This window comes from Alligator sinensis, unplaced genomic scaffold, assembly GCF_000455745.1.
Source record: "Alligator sinensis unplaced genomic scaffold, ASM45574v1 scaffold256_1, whole genome shotgun sequence".
NCBI classification, from domain to species: Eukaryota; Metazoa; Chordata; order Crocodylia; family Alligatoridae; genus Alligator; species Alligator sinensis.
In genome coordinates, this window is record NW_005842139.1 from 2149371 (window position 1) to 2167936 (window position 18566).

Genomic DNA, 18566 nt, shown 5'->3' on the forward strand with positions numbered 1-18566 from the left:
TGTTTTTTAAAATCTCAAAATCAATAAAAACCACAGCTGCACCTGGGAAGATGCCTTCAACAGAAAGCTGGATCTTGAGAAGCATGAATTCATACGTTTTAAAAAAAATTAAAACGGGGAGGGGTGGGGGGGAAAAGAGTAAGTGGAACTTCCACATTCCAGAAGATGCCCCCAAAGCTGCACTCTTTGCAACAGAAATGCAAAGGAAATAAATGGGCTAAACAAGCTGACCCTCACCATCTTTAGAAGTAGCTCCACCATGGCAGGGAAGAAGCCTGCAATACCTCTGCTGATGCTGTACATATGCTGTACATAGAAAACTCATCTCTCAAGTCAGTATTTCGCATGTTCTATATCCACGAAAAGTAAAGCTCAACAGTAATAAGAAACCACTTCACACAAATCAAGGCACCTTCATTTTCCCACCACAGCTTAGGCACCATTTTCTAAAGTAAACCAGCTAGTACAGAGCTGCCCAGGAACAAATTACTGCAAATACAGCAACAATTAAGTTACAATACCATTTTAAAACAACAGTGCCTTATTGACTTAGTTGAGTCACATTGACCTCATCATCTTATCTGAACTGAAATAAGCCCTGCCTGCTCACCTAGTTTTTTTAATCAGAGGTTTCTGCCACTGGTACATAATCTGTGGCTTTCAGCTACTGCTGGAAATGTCATGAAAAGCAGAGGCTAATCATCAGGTTTCTATGAGCAATATTATTCTGCATCTGAAAGTTGTGGCACGAGCAAGCAGCAGTAGGCAGATACTTCTAAAGAGCCTACAGAAATGGGAAGCCTGTGCTAGCTGCAGGATGCCAGTTTCACATAGGGAAGAGACCAAGCTGGCTGAGTTTCAAATCAGATGAGCTGGAAGGACTGGTCATAGGCTGAGGGATGCAGAAGGAAGAACTGCTGGGAATTATATCAACCCTCTGAAGAAGGGCTTTTTTCTCTTACCTGTTATTCCGGTTTAGCGATACCCTTCGATTCCCAGCTGTAAGATGATCTCTCAGCAGCAGCAACTAGAAAGGCTTACTCACTCGCATTTGTTCATTCCAACCTGGCTAGCATGATCCATACCCGTCTCCTCAGAATTAAATAATGTATTGTTCTTCATAAGGTTAGGCTGCAAATTCTTTGGTAACAGAAGCTACAGCAGAACAGTTTCTCTCACCTCCCAGGCTCTTGGATGTTCATCAGCTTCCCAGCAGTTTCTGAGCAGACCTAAAGGTGTTGATGTTTTGCCTGCCTGTTGAGCTAAAGCGCTTGGGACTGTTCACCTAAAAAACAACCTCTCTTCCCATGTTCACCTGCCATTAGCAGCTCACAAAGTGTTCCTCAAACTCCTGTCGACCAAAGGAAGAAGCAGTCAGAGGGGTCATCTTCCATAGGCGCCAATCAACTCTATATACACCCTCTTGCTTAGTTTGAAATAGCTCAGATTTGTTGTCCATCAAGGCCTGCTGCTAAGTGTGTCTATACATTCAAGCTCTGCAGGTTTGATGGCTGGGAAGATGGGGTTTAATTTTCTTCAACGACTGGCTAGTTTTGGTGTTTTTTATAGCCACCGAGAGTTCAGTTACATGTTGAAAGTCATTACCATTGTATTCTTTGGCTACATTTAAAAGGAGCGGTTAAGATACTATGAGCCCAGAATAAAATAAAATTCTATATTAAAAAAAAGTAGTAGTAAACAGCACTTATCACCCTAACTTTGTACGGTACAGAGACTGTCACAGAACTGGAACCTATGGGTGTAACAAAAAATTATTGATAGGAAAGAGAAATTGGCTCTACTATCTCAAAAGTAGGAATATATTGTGTTGGTGGGTATTGGCAGTGCCTTTATCAATCTTGCTTTCACCTGTAACATTTCATAGGGAATTTCTTATTTTGTGCTTTGCAGTTGTGGTGTATCCAGATTTGAAGGGAAGATCTGTTAGTTTCAATGATGTTGTAGCTACTGTGATATATATATACTGTCATATATGCAGAGTCAAATTCTGCTCTCAGTTACACCTGATATAAAGCCGATAAACTGATATTGGAAGCCAAATATGGTTAAGTTGGTTATTTGAGTGGATCTGAAACGATGCACTATAAAACAGACTGTGCCTTCAGGATAAAGCTGCAAAATCTAAACAGAAGAACTCTTGGGGAGCAAGTCAGTTCTGAAAAATAAATGCTTTTTTTTTTTTTTAAAAACAAAAACAACATGTTTATAGGCTGTGAAAAACAATTTCAAATCTCAGCATGCTAGAAGGCAACGAGGAACTGATGCCTCCCAACGAAAATGCTGTGCATTATTACACATGCCCACTCCACAACTACTGTCATTCCCTAAAGAGATGGTATGTGTCCGTAATGAAGATCATTTGCAGTGAAATTTAGCTTCCTGTTTCTCTATTACACTCTCAGGGATCATAACTCTGTATTGCCTGTGCTGTCAAGGGCAGATGAGAGCGAAGGCCTCCCCTCAAGAACTGGCAAAGATAAAAGTTTGGTCTCAAAATGGCTTTGCAATGTGACAAACCCGTATTCCAGATGCAAGGATGTAACATCAACTGATTAAATTAATTCAGCAGGGCCCAATGAAAGCTGAATGGAAACTGTATGCAATGAACTAAAAAAAAAAAGATTTGTGGACAAGCATATAGGCTCATTCACATACGGGGGTTCACAGTTCCTTGTGAAGCATTTTACTATCCCCTTCAGATAAAAAGTCTTTCTTTCCCAAGTTGAACCTGAAGCAAGACCACTCAGATGGGCACAGGGACCTGACATGTCATTTTCATGAAAACACTGCCACTCTTCTCATTTTGTGATGCCCTTCCATAATAGAAACACACTACTGTGAATTGCTTTGAAACCTGAATACTGGAAGCTGACCTAAGCCTACAGTTTGCCAATAATACAGCATCCCCAACAGTGCATCTGGTATCAAGGATTTGAGCTGTAAGATGGAGAGGAGGAAGCAGTCTCAGGAAGAGCTGGGTTCAATGCACTGTTGGTCTTCATAGTTAACTGTTAACATGATGACCTACATAGAAAATAACGTCAAGGAAAGAGGCCACTGCACAACTAAGATAGTGACAATACACCCTTTGTACATGTACTGAATGCACCAGCTTCTTCCTTTGGTGGATCTTGCTGGTGTAGGATTGGTGTGGAGGAAGTCATAGGAAGAGCTGTAAGAACCCTGATGAGGACATTTGTACAGTGCCAGTGACGAGACTGGCTGAAGCAATAAACACCACATTCCTGGAGGCCTAGCTACTTTTTCTGTATTATCCCAGGCCCAACCCAGCACTGAGCAAATGCAGAGGCTGGGAATACTGTAAGGTTTACAGAAACACTGTTTCACTTTTTCTCAGCTCCTACACATAACCAAGCTGGGCCCAACCAAATTGGGCCAAGCTCTGGTGCAAGATGCACAGGTGGAAGCCTGTTGCACCCCCATGAGCCAAGAACCCTAGTGGACCCCCAGTGGACCCTGACCCACAGCACGGAGCTGGGAGGTAAGTGGGGCCCGTGGTGGATGGGCATTAGATAGGAGTGGGAGGCAGCTGAGCAGAACTGAGGAGGGTCACCCCCTCCACCTCCACCCCGGCTCCTACTTAGCCCTGCCACCCAGGGAGCCATGCAACTGGAGCCGCACAAACAGGCGCTCTGGGCCCGGCATGCAAGTTGGTGCGCGAGTTGGAATGGGAGGGCTATCGGTGGGCTCTCTCACTTCTGAGGTGTGACACATGGCACACCTCGTGCTTCTTGTACCCCCAAGCAGCCGAAGCTCCCCCACACTGAGGGACAGTCCTCTTGGTGCTGGACCTTGGGTAAAAGGGATGAGGGACCAACCCTCCCCGACTCCAGGGAGGGATCTGGGGACCCAGGGAGTCCCCTAGCTACTCAGGAAGCTGGGAAGCCAGGAGATCCCCCTGCAGGCAGCTGCTAGAGCCTGCCTTGCCAAGCCACTGCAGCAGCAGCTGGTGAGGACCACGCAGGAGTAATTACACCCACCTGGTTTCCTACTTAAACAAGCACCTAGGGAGCTGTGCGATGGAGGCCCACCCTGCAATATGGTGATGGGTACACACGACACCCCTAGGCTTCCTGGTTCGGATGGACCACCCCCGCCTTGGTACCTCAGAGGCCTCTCCCCGGATGGAGCCTATGGTCCCAGCCTCCATGCAGACGGAGCCCTTGACTCCAGGCTGTGGGCGCTGCCTGGCATGTCTGCTGGATACTGCTATTAGGGGCACAAGCACTCCCACTTGTGGGATATGCTCACTGGTGGAGACTTTGGAGGGACAGGTGAGGGAGCTCCAGGAGGAGGTAAACAGGCTGCAAATCATCAGGGAACATGACATGGAGACTGACACTTACTGCCAGGCCCTGCACTTGGAGAAGGACACCACAAAGACCGGGCAGAAGAGTGGGCTTGAACAAGAAGGCCCAACCGACAGTGGATGAAACTGGTCACATCAGGCCTGAAGCCATGAAAGCCAGAAGCATGAGAAAAACAGGAGAAACTGGGACTCCTTTTGGTAGACAAGGAATTTGATCTGACTGGGTTGACGGAAACCTGGTGGGATGACGCACATGATTAAGCAGTGAATATTGAGGGCTATAGGCTTTATAGGAAGGATCGGGTTGGGAAGAAGGAAGGAGGTGTGGCCTTTTATATGAAAGAGCAGTACCCCTCCCTGCAGGTCATGTTTGACAGCAGGGAAGGTTACCTTGAGACCCTCTAGCTCAGGATACAAAGGGGATCAAGAGAGGGAGACCTGATGGTAGGAGTCTACTACAGGCCTCCTTCCGAAGAAGAGGAGAGTGATCAGGCATTCTCCGGGAAACCGGCTGAGGCAGCTAACACTAAAGACATGATTGTCATGGGTGACTTCAACTACCCTGACATGTGTTGGGAGGACCATTTGGCCAACTCCAGAAGGTCAGCCAACTTCTTGGTAACAATAGATGATCTATTCCTGACAGGTTGCGGAAGGGCCTACTAGGGGTAAGGCCACTCTGGATTTAGTGCTGACCAAAGAGGGGGCCATGATAGGCAACCTGAAGATTGGTGGTACTCTGGGCAACAGTAATCACAACCTGACTAGGTTCACCATCCACCGTAAGACTGGGAAACCAGTCAGCAGAACAGAAGTCCTAGATTTCAGCAAGACAGACTTTGGCAAACTCAGGAGGCTAGCTGGAGGGGCCCTCTGCGACCAGTGACTGGACAATTTGGGAGTTCAGGAACGGTGGTACTTCCTTAAGAAGGCAATTCTCACTGCTCAAAAAACAGGCCATCCCCACGTGGACAAAAAGCAGGAAAGGAACCAAGAGACCTGCTTGGCTCAACAGGGATATTAGGCAACTATTGAAAAGACAAAAGAAGCATACAAGTGTAACAGAGCACAGGGTGCTCTGTTACTTTCAGAGGCCTGGCTGTCATCTCAATCAGGCTATGCTGCCTGATTGGGGAACAGGGCCCAACTATTATATAAGGGCTGGGCCCTGAACAACAGGGGCAGCAATCTGCTGCCAGCCAGCTAGAAGCACCACCAGCTGAACTGCTGCTCATGAAACAGCTTGGAGGTAAGGACTGGGGGATATGGGGAAGGAGAAGGCCCCACTCTGGTCCTGGGCATGACTGGAAACTGCACCCTGCCGGGGATGGATGGCCTGGTGGGACTATCTGTGGCAGAACGGTCCCCAAGAAATGCCAGGCCAGTTACCGCCCTGGTGAAAGGCGAGTATGGGGAACCTTCTAACCCCAGCTGCACATCCATGGTGGCTGTAGATCTGTACAGGGGGAGCCCAGGCTCACTGCGAGCACTGATGCAAGAGACAGGCCAGGTGGAGGGATCTGTGGCAGCACCCAGGCTCACAAATGAGCCTGTGGTCACAAGGGAGCCAGGTAAAGCTCCTGTGGGGTGGGGCCCTGAGTCCTGGGGAGCTATTAAGAAAGCTCCCAGGCTCAAGGACAAGGAAGCTCCCAGGCTCAGGCGCAGGGAGGCTCAGGCTAAGGCTCAGAGCCCTGATCCCATCAACAGGGCTCAGATGCCCAGTGTGTGCAGGCTCAGAGGTCCAATGTGGGGCCTAGGAGCACTAAGTATATTAGGATAATTGGTTAAGGCTGGGTGCAAGGCCACAGAACATCTACAAGGCATGGAATATGGTAAAGGGAGGTTGGAGTCGTATATATATCACCTTGTCATCAGGGCAGATAAACAGGCAGCCTTCCACCTGAGTAACATTATTGTAATTGTTAACATCAAGGCATGGCAGACGAGGAGGTGGGCAGCTAGCCACAAGACAAGTGGGTTAGCCTACATTTTGAGATCGGCTCCGGGATGCCCGCTTGTTACAACAAACAATGGAAGAATGGTTCAGCAACCAGAAAGGAATACACCTACATAGCCAAGGTCTGCAGACATGAAACATGGAAAGCCAAGGCAGGCATGGAGATCAAGCTGGCAACTGAAATAAAGGACAACAAAAAGTCCCACTATAGATACACAAGGAGCAAGAAAGAAAGAAAAAAAAAAAAAAAAAAAAAAAAAATCAGGCTCCACTCTGGGAGCCCTACCAAATACTGAGGGGCAGCCCACAGTCAATCCCCGCAAAAAGGTAGAACTCCTAAATACATACTTCATGTCGGTATTCCTGAAATCAAATGGGGGCTGTTGACCCAACCAGAGGCCCAAGGAATATGAGGAAGACAACAGACTACATGAAATCAGTCCTGAGCAGGTGAGGGATCTCCTACAACACTTGGACATTTTCAGGTCTGCTGGGACAGATGACCTGCATCTGAGAGCCCTGAAAGAACTGGCTGAGCTTATAGCAGCGCCACTGGCAAAGCTGTTCAAAGAGTCATGGAACTTAGGAATGGTCCTAGATGACTGGAAGAGGGCCAAAGTGGTGCCTAACTTTAAGAAAGGGAAGAGGGATGGACCCTGCAAACTACAGACCGGTCAGTCTGACTTTGGTCCTGAGAAAAAATTTTCAAAAATTTGTTAAGGAAGCCATCAGTCACAAGCTGGTAACTGATGGGGTATCAAGAAGCAACCAGCATGACTTTATCAAGGGTAGATCATGCCTGACAAACCTGGTGTCCTTCTACAACCAAGTAACTAACCAACTAGATGAGAGACACAAGGTCAATGTCATTTACTTAGACTTCAGTAAAGCCTTTGATTCCGTTTCCCACAGGATTCTCTCAACCGAACTGGAGGGTACTGGGCTGGACCAGTCTACAGTGAGGTGGGTGGACAACTGGCTTTGTGGCTGATCCCAAAGAGTTGTAATCGATGGGATGGCCTCATCCTGGAGGGCCATCTCTAATGGCGTCCCCCAGGGATCGGTGCTTGGACCCGTGCTCTTTAACGTATTTATTAATGACTTGGATGAGGGGGTGAAAAGCTCAATGATTAAGTTTGCAGATGCTACTAAGCACATCAGAGGATAGGGATCCAGGATGACCTTGACAGACTGGTTTTATGGGCTGAATGGAATCAGATGAGGTTTAACGGGGACAAGTGCAGGGTTCTTCATCTGGGTAGGAAGAACCTTCACCATAGCTACACAGTGGGTGGTGGTCCACTGGCTGGCACAGCATCTAAACGAGACCTGGGGGGTCATGATAAACCACAAAATGAACATGAGCCAACAGTGCGATGAGGATGCCAGCAAGGCAAATAGAACTCTGGCGTGCATCAGCCACTGTGTTGACAACAGATCCAGGGAGGTGCTCTTCCCCCTCTACTGGGTGTTGGTGAGGCCACAGCTGGAGTACTGAATCGAGTTCTGGGCACCACTCTTTAAGAAGGATGTGGATAAGGTCGAGAGAGTTCAAAGAAGGGCCACGTGCATGATTAGGAGCATGGAAGATAGGCCCTATGAGGAAAGACTCTGAGAACTGGGCCTGCTCAGTCTGAGTAAGAGAAGACTGAGAGGTCACTTGATAGCCTCCTACAAGTACATCAGGAGTGAGCATCAAGATCTAGGGGAGCAACTTTTCAGGAAGGCACCTCAAAGGAGGACAAGGACCAGTGGGCACAAGCTAGTAGAGGGTAAATTCAGGTTGAACATAAGAAAAAACTTCTCTGTAAGGGTCACCAGAATCTGGAACACACTCCCAGCAGAAGTGGTGTAGTCACCATCCTTGAAGGTGTTAAAGATGAGGCTGGACAAGCACCCTGTTGAGCTCGTCTGAGCCCAATAACTTCCTACCCATGGCAGGGGACTGGACTTGACGATCTTGCAAGTCCCTTCCGGTCCTTCAATTCTATAAGCCAGGCCCAGATAATCTGTAACTCAACAGATCAGGGTCACTACAGGGTACTGATGAATGAAGAAATGTTAGAAAAGTGTGGAACTCATTGCCACAGGAAGTCGCTGAGGCCAAGAACCTTATGAGATTCAACAAAAAAAAATGATAGCTATAGAGATGTCAAGTCTCCAGAGTTACCACAATCAATAATGACATATTGGTGAAAAGGATATTAGACTTTACATTGCAGGACTTAAGCAAGTGATTAAGATAATACCCAACATGAGAGGTCAGTTAACTCACATTTGCCTACTGCTAGGTTCATACACTTTCCTCTGAAGCAACTTCCATTGCCTAATGTCAGAGACATAATATTGGAGTAGCTGGACCTTGCATCTCATCTGGTATGGTGATTCCTATTTTCCTGTCACTGAATGCAAGCTATGGCTCTCTGTCCATACTCAGAGCATGTGCTCACATAGTTACATCAATGGCAACTGATGAAGCTAGGCTTGCCCCTGCAACCTACCTCTCTCATCACAGCCTGTGTAAGGACTACTCACAAAAGATGACACTTGGTTGTTTTAAAATCTCTCTCTCTACTGCTTGTGATGCGAGATTGCCATGGAAAGGTCTGACAGAAGAAAAAGGTGCTGGGTAGGAATTTAATATGGATGAAGATCATTAAAAGGAGAAGCATAATAATAGAAGGTCTGAAGAAATAAGTGGAAAAAAGCAGCCATCAGCTGAAAGGCTTCAAAAGAGTATCAGCAGGAGAAGGAAATGGAAGCAGAGTAAAAAGAGGAGGAACAGCATGGACAAGAAACACTGACTGGGAAAGAAGAAAGAGAAAAAATATTTGTTTCAGGTTTAAGAATTCCATATGTTGCTCACAAAAGGATAGTTCCTTCATTTTCCGCAAAGCAAACAGATTTTTGAAGGGGCACAACACTAACAATTCACGAACACAACTGAAAGGACCGCACCACATGGTAAACTACACAGTTCTTGGTAAACAAACGCAGATTTTTCATTCCTGAGACAATGCTGGCATGGAAGCTGCACAATGTACTCAAACTTCTGATCAATACATGCCATCCAGAGAGAAACACTGTCTCTTCTCAGTCATTTCATATGCATGGCATAAAAAAAGTGATTTTATTTTCCCATCTCCTTTGATCAAAAGTACAAGTATTTATCTTGTGCTCCAAAGGCCAGCTCTTACCCACCTATTAGATACCTAAATGTGGGTCGATTCTACTCTGCTTGAAACCTTGCAAAATTATTGATACATAAGTCGTCTTCATGCTCCTCGCTGCTTTTTGTGATACAGAAGTGGGAGCTGTCACAACCCAAAGTTGTGGTTTTTTGTTTTTGTGTGCTTCGGCACCGCTAAATTATGTCCCCGCCAAATTGCAGCTCCTTTGCACGGTAGAGTTTTCTGCTGCAATAGAGAACCCGCGTGCAAAACAGTATTTCCCGCCAGTTTATAGCCTTCTTTGCATGGTGCATTTCTTTTGCATCATAGTGATGCACGGTGCAAAGGAGTTCCCGCCATTTGTATTTAGATTCGCGCCACATTATTGGCCGATCCTAAATTATGCATGCGTGGCAGCTAGCGATTGGCTTGCTAGCCGTATAAAGAGCTTGGGAGGTTTCCGCCCAAGTTGGAGAGAGAGAGAGAGAAAGCAATTGGAGTTTGGGAGAAAGAGCGTGAAGATTTCTAAGCGCTGCTAATCCCTTCGAACCCAGCTTCTTTTTCTCCTTAAGAGGGCAATAGAGGACCGACTTACCGAACCCACGGAGTCTTAACAACTCCGGGGGCCTATTTACCGAACCCACGGAGCTTCAACCACTCCGGGGGCCAAACGGCCTCTAGCCTCTCCCCGTTGCCGAGCACAATCCTAAGACGTATCCCTTTCCTTTGAAACTACCGAACCCGCAGAGCTTCAACCACTCCGGGGCCAATTACCGAGCCGAACCCACAGAGCTTCAACCACTCCAGGGTCAATTGTCAGAGTCCTCTAGCGAGGACTTAAACGGAGCTGAGCCTGGAAAACTGTCCAGCCTACACCACGACCATCTTTGGTGTAAGTAAACAATCTTTTAATCAACCATTACGCGTCCGTAACTAAGTCTAGCTCGCCACCGGTCTTCTTCGACCCCGCGTGCCCGGGCTGCTGGCCACAGCCCACGTGCGCAAAAACGGGTCCGCATATCGCTCCCGGCTTGCACATGGCGACATGGACGAGATCGGGAGGCGGCCCGCACAGGAGCATTAATGGTTTTTCAAGGACTGGAACAGCCTGGAATAGAATTCCGCTTGGGTGCCTTAAAGTTAAGTGAGAACTGGCCCAAAGCCTGCTTAAACTATTCTACTTAAAAATGAATGAAACAAGGAAAAAAAAAATGATAAAAGCAGTCAACTCACTTGGCTTGAAGAGAAGCAAGGGCATCAGGGAACTTGTTGCTTAGAAATAAATCCACAGCAGCTGAACATTCATCCAGGGCCACATTCAGGTCTGACATAGATGACCTGTTGAAAAAAGAGAAAAGAAAAAGAAACAGATAAATGGACCATTTCAATTACTCTTCTATTGAGCTCTTACCCATACTTCTCTACTATCACCTTACATGTACTGTAATTCCAATTTCACTAATCCACTGCACAACTAGTAACCCCCTAGCCTTGTTGTAGGAAATGTGCCATAAGGAAAGACAGGCATTTACCTCTTCTTAGCTATTCCTGTATAAGTGCCCCCACCCCATTTTCTGTTGGTCTCCGTCCTAAAATACTATGTTCCTTTGCAGTAGACCGTAACATGAAGAGAGTGCCCTCCTGATGTGGTTCCCTGTTGTTATAAAGATGCTGCATCACCATCTAAAGATCCATCATCTTCCCAGTAGGACATTGTCAGGTCCAAATGAAATTCACAGAAATTCAAGAATTTCAAGAAATTCTTGAAAATTACTTTGCAAGATCCTAAGAATCAAGGTCAAGGCCACAACTCTTCATATGGGTGGTGAACCACTGTTCAGGGCCACCTGTGAAAGAATTAGAAGATGCTACAAAGTAGTCCCTACTCCAGAGGTGGAAAATGTACCATGCTCTTACCCTCTGCTCACCCAGCACAAAGGCCGGATCTGACTCCACACAGATCCATTCTGCTAAGTTTAGGTGATGTTCAGATACAGGGTTTTGGTTTGGTCCAAAGAGAAAATGACCAGTGACAAAGTCTGAAGCCAGACTTGAACTCTTCCTAAATTTGGGACTGGTTACATCCAGGTTTCAGGTTCAAGTCCATCTCTTAGATACTGAAGACCAGAAAAAGCACAGTAAAAAAAAAATACATCTTTTCTTCTACCTTGCCTAGAAGTTTCAAGGTAAGAAATCGCAGGGGAATGAATGACAGATACTGAAAATAAAGGAAGTGTTTCTTCCTACAGCTGGCAATCAGCCTGTGGAAGCTGCTGCAGCAGTGGAATCAGAATTTCAAATACCGTGGCTGGATTATTTTACAAACCACCGCATTATTATGCAGTACCTCTGGCTAGATAGTTTTTCACTATCTTGTTGAAGATCAGGTATTAGTCATTGCTTGACCAAAGGGATTCATGATCTGATGCCATATGGAAACTCCTATATACATTGCTGCTGCGGATTGTATTATGTATAGCCCATGCTTTGTACAGCCACTGACCACAAGATAGCAGGAAGAACTAAGCCATTACAGCTATCAGATCAATCAACTGATTTTAAATCAATTAAAATGGCTGCTCCTGGGGAACAAGGAAGTGTCACTAACTCTGAGAAAGCACACAGGTGTAAAACCAGCAACTACCCTTCATAATCAAAAGCCTATTTCAGCATTTTCCACTGATCACATTTGTTTTTCTTTTAAAGATTTATGGCCTGAGGTGTCAGGCTGACCTCCAAGGAGAGTTTTAAGCAGGTCTGTACTGGCAAGGAGATAATACAGACCAGCTGAAAACTTCCAGCCAAAATTCAGCATGAGAGAGAATTGTTGTAGGCAAGCTTGCAGAAGGAACAATACAACCTGCACTGGCAAGGTTGAAATACCCTGGGCAATGTCTGAGCAGCTGAAACACAGGTCCTTTGCAGTTTGTAAGGAAACAGACTGGATGTCATCAGTCTGTGGCAGAGAAGCTGATTTCTATGTTTTATAGAAAGTAGTAAAGACTTATTTTCTCCTCCTCTACTCACAACTTCAGCTGCTGTAAACTAAATCAAACTGTCTTGTGACTCAGGATCTATGCTACTTCCTTAACATGCAACATGCATAATTACCAAACTGAAAGAAACACAGACCTAAAAATCCCAGAAAGTATGCTAGCGATACCACCCTAACAAGAAAAGCATCAGAGCTCAGAACAAACCCTGACATTTCGACTGAGGGACTTCAAAATCATTTGCTTTAAAACCAGAACTATCTTTATAGAGGAGAGGGAGAAGCATGAGATGTTTCCAGTTTCAAGAATGAGGATCAAGCACTTGAAAGAGACATTTTATGAGAGTCTGTCATCACCGATCCCGGCACTGCATACAACTCTGCTCCCCAGAGTCTCGAAGTGCTTTACAAACATTGATTAACTAACCCCCAGTATCCCTGTGAGCCATTATGTCTCAAACAATATCATGCATGGATAACTTATACACCTTCAAGCCCACTCTGAGCCTGATTTATTGCAATAATGTAGAACTTTGCCATCTGTAGGCTGCAAGGGTTGCATTTATTACATACCTTTGTAAACCTACATTTCCCAAAATAGTAGCATATTTAACACTGATCTGAAACATGCTCTCATCTGTTTAAAGTCTTCCATCTTTTTTCTGACTCTGTTTATCTCCACAGAAGGTAAGATTTTTTTTTTTTTTTTTTTTTTTTTTTTTAAATAAAACGGCTAACAGGCTAAAAGTTCAAAGTACACATCAGATGTCCCATGCTCTTGGAACCTTTTCTAAAAACAGAGTAATTGATACAAATCTCAGTTCCAGCAGCTACAGCAATGGGAGTTACCGCCCCCCACCCCCTCAATGCTCAGGGGAAAGAGGAGCATTAGATGTAGTTCCTGATTAAAGCACTGAGACTGCATTAACTGAAGGTATTAGCATGCTATGCATGATACAAAATATATTTTCTTTAAAATATTTTTTTTGTGCACTGCTATATTAATCTGGAGAAGGCTGAACATTTGTACAAACTGATTAGTCATGCTTCAGTGGGTTGCACTGTTTCCCTGCTATCTTATCTCAGATGTAAAATCAGCACTGCCTTAAATCCAAATCACCATACTGTACGTACCTTTCCAATAAGTCTCCAGTGTCCTTTGACATAGTCATTGGTGTATCGAGTCAGCGCCTAAATCAGCAGCAGCAACCAGCAAAGAACATCTGGCAGCAGCAGGCACGCAACACGACTTAACCAGCTCAGAATGACAGTCACACTAAGCCTAGGGCAGGGCACAGTCCGCCTGCCTGCTGAGTGTATTGTACTCACTGATTGGTCCTTAGGGTCATTATGGTAAAATTACAAGTCTCTGTAGTTTAGTTCTAATAAACCATGAGCAAACAATTTGGATCTCATGCCTGCAGTGAAACTATCCTTTCCCTGATCACTCTGTGAAGTTCATATATCATTAGATACTGCTGTGCTGGAGAGGCTGCCAGCTGCCAGCAAGTACGTCTTTGATTTATGGGAAATGACAGAACTTGTAGAAAGGAGTGGCCATCCTAGATATCATTCATTTGAGTTAAAGAGGGAAGCAATCAAATGCTCCTTTAGTAGAGATACCTGACACAGAAGCCACCACTCAAGGTACTGGATCCCAGGGGAAAGCCTGAGCAAGAACTAACAGAAAGTAAAGAGGGTTTCACTAACAGTGGATGCAAATGAAGGGGCTGGGACGCTAAATAGCACAGCTCTATATACCTGATCGTGTTCAAGAAAGGTCCAGAAAGGCAGACTGGAGGTGCGAAGAAACAGAGGTTCAACAATAACAACTAATTTATATCCTCAGTTTCTCTTCTTTATAGAAACACCCCGGCAAGGCCTCACATAATGGCTAATGGCTCAGATCAAGAAACAACAATACCAATAAGGATGGAAAGGGGCAGCTGAATTTTCTTAGTGAATGTTTCTACACCCTTTACCCAGCATTTGCCATACTGGTCTTCTCTGCTTGCAAGTGTGTGGACCAGGAGCGGTCCCAGGCCCTCGGGGGCGCGCGGCAGGCTGAGGCCAGCAGCCCGGACACGCCAGGTCGGGGAATGCAGGCCGGCGGGCTAGAATTAGGCACGCACAAAGAGAAGTTTATTAAAGATTATTTTACTTACACCGAAGATGGTCGCGGTGCAGGCAGGAAAACTTGCTTGGGTTGCAGTTACAGATAGAAAAGAAGAGAGGCGGACAAGAGTTCCTTCCACGCGAACCTCTAGCCCAATCCGGTTGAAGGCTCTAAACACGCGAGCCCGTCGCGTCAACCGAAGAAAACAACTCGAAGCAGAGAGCTCTGGATACACTCACACGAAGTTTGCTAGGCTCCGTGGAACTTGCGCGCAGGGAAGGGGTTTGTCGAGGGATTGTTCGGCAACGGGGAGAGGCCAGAGGTTGATCAGACCCCTGTAGCCTTCTTAAGGTACACACTGGGTTCGATAGGCTCCGCAGCGCTTAGAGATCTTCACGAGACGTGAAGTTCTCCTCCTCCAGAGGGTTGTGGATTCCTCCCTTGCGGGATTCTCCTCAGAGTTCTCCAACTTGGGCGGAAACCGCTCAAGCCTTTTATATGGCTAGCAAGCCAATCACTAGCCTCCACGTGGGAATAATTTAGAACTGGCCAATAGTGGGACACAAATTTGCATGCGAATGGCAGGAACTCCTTTGCACCGTGCATTTCTCTTTGCAACTAAGAAATGCACCCTGCAAAGAAAGCTCCTAGTGGCGGGAAATAATTTAGCAGTGCCGAAGCGCGCGCAAACAAAATCACACCCTTGGGTTGTGACAGCAAGTACTCCAGGACAGGAATTGGGACATGCAAGTCTGGACAGCACCTAGCATGTGGAAGACAACAAATAAAATAAATCAGCCATCCATTGTTTTTAAAGTTGATATACATATTAGTGTGCAGAGAAGATATTTTTATCTATCTACTGTCTGGCATATGGCTGAGAACAATGGCACCTGGGTTTCTCCCCCATTTCTTGCACTAACTCACTCCAAGTGCTTAGCTTCATTGCTTACTCTTTCGTTGCCCGTTTTCTCAACTGCAAAACAGATCAAACCTACAGATTTGTGATGAAAAGCCTAATTTGATTAACACAGACAAATATTAGGAGCCAAATCAGGCAATCAAGTACAGGCACAAAGGAAAGCTGTTACTGCCCTCCAGAGTTTACAATCTAATGGTTCAGTTGTGCAAACAGGAGCATAGATATTAGCTATATGATGCCCCATTGTTAGATTAAGCATAAGAATAAAAGAAAATATGACAGCAGCTGCTGAATCAAACCCACAGAAGATGACAGAAAAAGAAAAAGTAAGAAAAGGGATATGACACACAAAGTGATTAGTATGGCACCACTTGTTGCATGCATGTATGGGCTTTTTCCCTTCGCATTTTAGTTGTTCAGCTTATGGCCTCTTGCCCTTTACTGATTCATTTGTCACCTTTACTCAAGTTTCACTTAAAAAAAATAAAAGATCCCCCTTCCTGTTTCTCTTTCCCCCTCCCAATTCTTACCCATTTCTTTTGAAAGTCACCCTATTTACACAGCTTGTAGGTTATTAGCAATCCCTATTATTTTATTATTCAAATCAGCTCACCCTTTCTCTTCCTCTTCCCCCAATACTTTTTGTCTTGTCCAATCATATGCCCTAACACTTAGTCAAGCCTCCTCTAAAATTAGATCAAAAAATTACCACAAGCTACAGGACAACTGCTAAAGAGAAAAAACAAAATTACCCTATTCTTAAACACTTTCATGGCCTCCATTCACACCATATTAGAGCATCTCCAAGTCAGCCAGTATGTTTATTCCTCACAAAATCCCTCTGAAGTCAGGAGTACTATTATCCCCATTTTCAAGACAAAAAAAAAGCTCAGAAAGACTAACATCACTCATGAACATGCTGGAAAACTTGCAGTGCTGTTGGGAATTGGACTGGGAAGTCCCACTTGCCTTCTAGTTCTCTGGCTATCCTTCCTTCGTAATGCCACCTCCTACGTCACTCGTGCTGCTCTCATTTCCAAAAAGAGCTGGGCCCTGGTACCTGTCTGGATATAGTGGTGGCTTTCAAGCAATCTGCCGTGTCCATGCACTGGTGGCCTGCAGTGCTATCAGCTATTTCAGTGCTGAGGAATGTCAAACCGGGACATGGGCAGCCTTTCCATGTTGTATTATATTTGCATTAAAGAGTCTAAGCCAGAGGTGGGCAATTATTTCAGCTGGAGGGTTGACTAACAAGTTTTGGTGAGCTGTCGAGAGCCGCATGAGTAGCCATGCCCCTTGACTGTTGCCCCACCCCCTGGTCACCATATTGGGACCAGAAGTCCTGGCCCCCTAACCCTGACCTTTGCCACTGGAAGTTCCTCCCCTTGCCCCCCTAGAAATACGTCATGATGTGTGTTTGCATACTGTATATAGAGGAGAATGTATACTAACTCAAAAATAAAGTCTTATTCTTCTATATTGTGTGGGGAGGTGTGGGGTGTGCTTGGGGAGAGGGGGTGTGTATGGTGAGCTGTGGGGGGGCTGCTAAGAGGTGTGGCTGTGTGTGGGGTGGCATAGGGTATGTCAGGGTGTGTGTATATGTGGGGGGGTTGTGGTGGCAGGGGGTTGTGTGTTTCTGTGATGAGGGAGGGTGGGGACCCCCACACAGTCCCCTACATGGTGTGCAGGCCCCGCTGAGGGCAGCAGCAGCAGGCAGTGGTGCTCAGGGTGCTCATGCCCAGCACAGGCTGGCGTGCAGCTCTGGCCACTGCTACGTGTGGGGGCAAGGAGCGCAGCCTGCCTGGCTTGCCTCTATTGCAGGGGCTCCACGCTGAGCACATATAGCTCCTCCAGTCGCGTGGCACTGTGGAAAGCCCTGCGCTAGAGCTGGCTGCCTTTGCTGCTCCCTGCCGTGCACGTCCCAGGACTCTGCCGGAAGTGGAGGGGAGCCCTGGCCCCTGCTTCCCCATCGAGTTCCAGGACCTGCGTGACAGGGGGCGGGGAAGGCAATCAGCTCCAGTGCAAGGCTTTCCCTGGTGCTGTGCAAGTGTGGGAGCTGCAGGCACACCGCATGGAGGCCCCACAAGAGAGCTGCAGGCTGCACTCCTCGTCCTCACATGCAGCGCTGGCCAGAGCCACACACTGCCAGGCATCAGTGCCTGTGCAGGGCACCAGTGCCCCAGCCTGCTGCTGCTGCCCACAGCTGCACACCACGTGGGGGAATGTCTGGAGGTCCCCACACTCCCTCACACCGATACCCTGCCCAGCCAAGCTCCACATTCCCACCACCCACTTGAGCATGGGCTCAGTCCCATGCTCCCTGCTCCTATCCAGCTGCAGCTTCCCCCACCCCTGCCCCACCTGCTACCCAAAGCGAGCAGGATGCCAGGGAAGCCAAACAGGTCCCCCAAGGGCAGCTGCAGCAGCAGCAGCCACCCCTCCTGGAAGCTGCTGCTGGCTGGGCCAGGCCCTTCTGCCAGGGAGGGTGGGAGTGAGGTGCAATAGGGTATGTTGCGGGAGGGGGGGAAATATAAGTGGACACCTCACTCCCACCCTTGTGGAAAGGGCTGGGTGGGGTACAATTTGTTGCTGGGTGTCTGTGGGCCATATGAAAGTGCCTGGTGGGCTGGATCTGACCTGCGGGCCATATTTTGCTCACCCCTCATCTAAGCAGAGCTCCTACAAGATCCTTTGCATATCTGGCCAAACTGCACCTCTGACAAGACAGGTCAAGTATTGAGCCATACAGAATCACTTAAATGAAGGCGGCTGTGGGAAGGACCTCAAGAGATCACTTACTCCAACCCCTGCAAAGAGGAAAAATCAAGTATATCTATACTATTCCCAACAGTGTGTTTGTCTAACCAGTTCTTAAAAAACTCCAGAGAAAGAGACTGTTTCTGATTTAAGAGGTAACCTGCATGGGGCAGCAGGGCAATGGTGCCCTCTCCCATGCCAAAGACAGGAAGTTTACCATGCTGAGTCTTGGAGACTGGCCACACCTCAAGGTCACCAGCCTTTCCTCACTTGTCATGCTTTCTAAACATCTTCTAATTCC

At 46.7% G+C, this 18566-nt stretch overlaps 1 protein-coding gene across 6 annotated transcripts in view; it reads right to left on the reverse strand.

Annotated features, from left to right (window-relative positions):
* TTC39A (tetratricopeptide repeat domain 39A) overlaps positions 1-18566 on the reverse strand; it is a 122492-nt gene that overhangs the window by 66852 nt on the left and 37074 nt on the right. For 4 of the 6 annotated variants that reach the window (XM_025206086.1, XM_006025315.2, XM_006025316.2 and 1 more), the window contains one exon: positions 10712-10816. In XM_025206086.1, the coding sequence (XP_025061871.1) occupies positions 10712-10809 (98 nt within the window). In that variant the 5' untranslated portion in view covers positions 10810-10816. Of the gene's footprint in view, positions 1-10711; positions 10817-13043; positions 13121-13604; positions 13918-18566 lie in introns of those variants that run through there. The other 2 variants (XM_014520684.2, XM_025206085.1) reach the window with 2 other exon arrangements.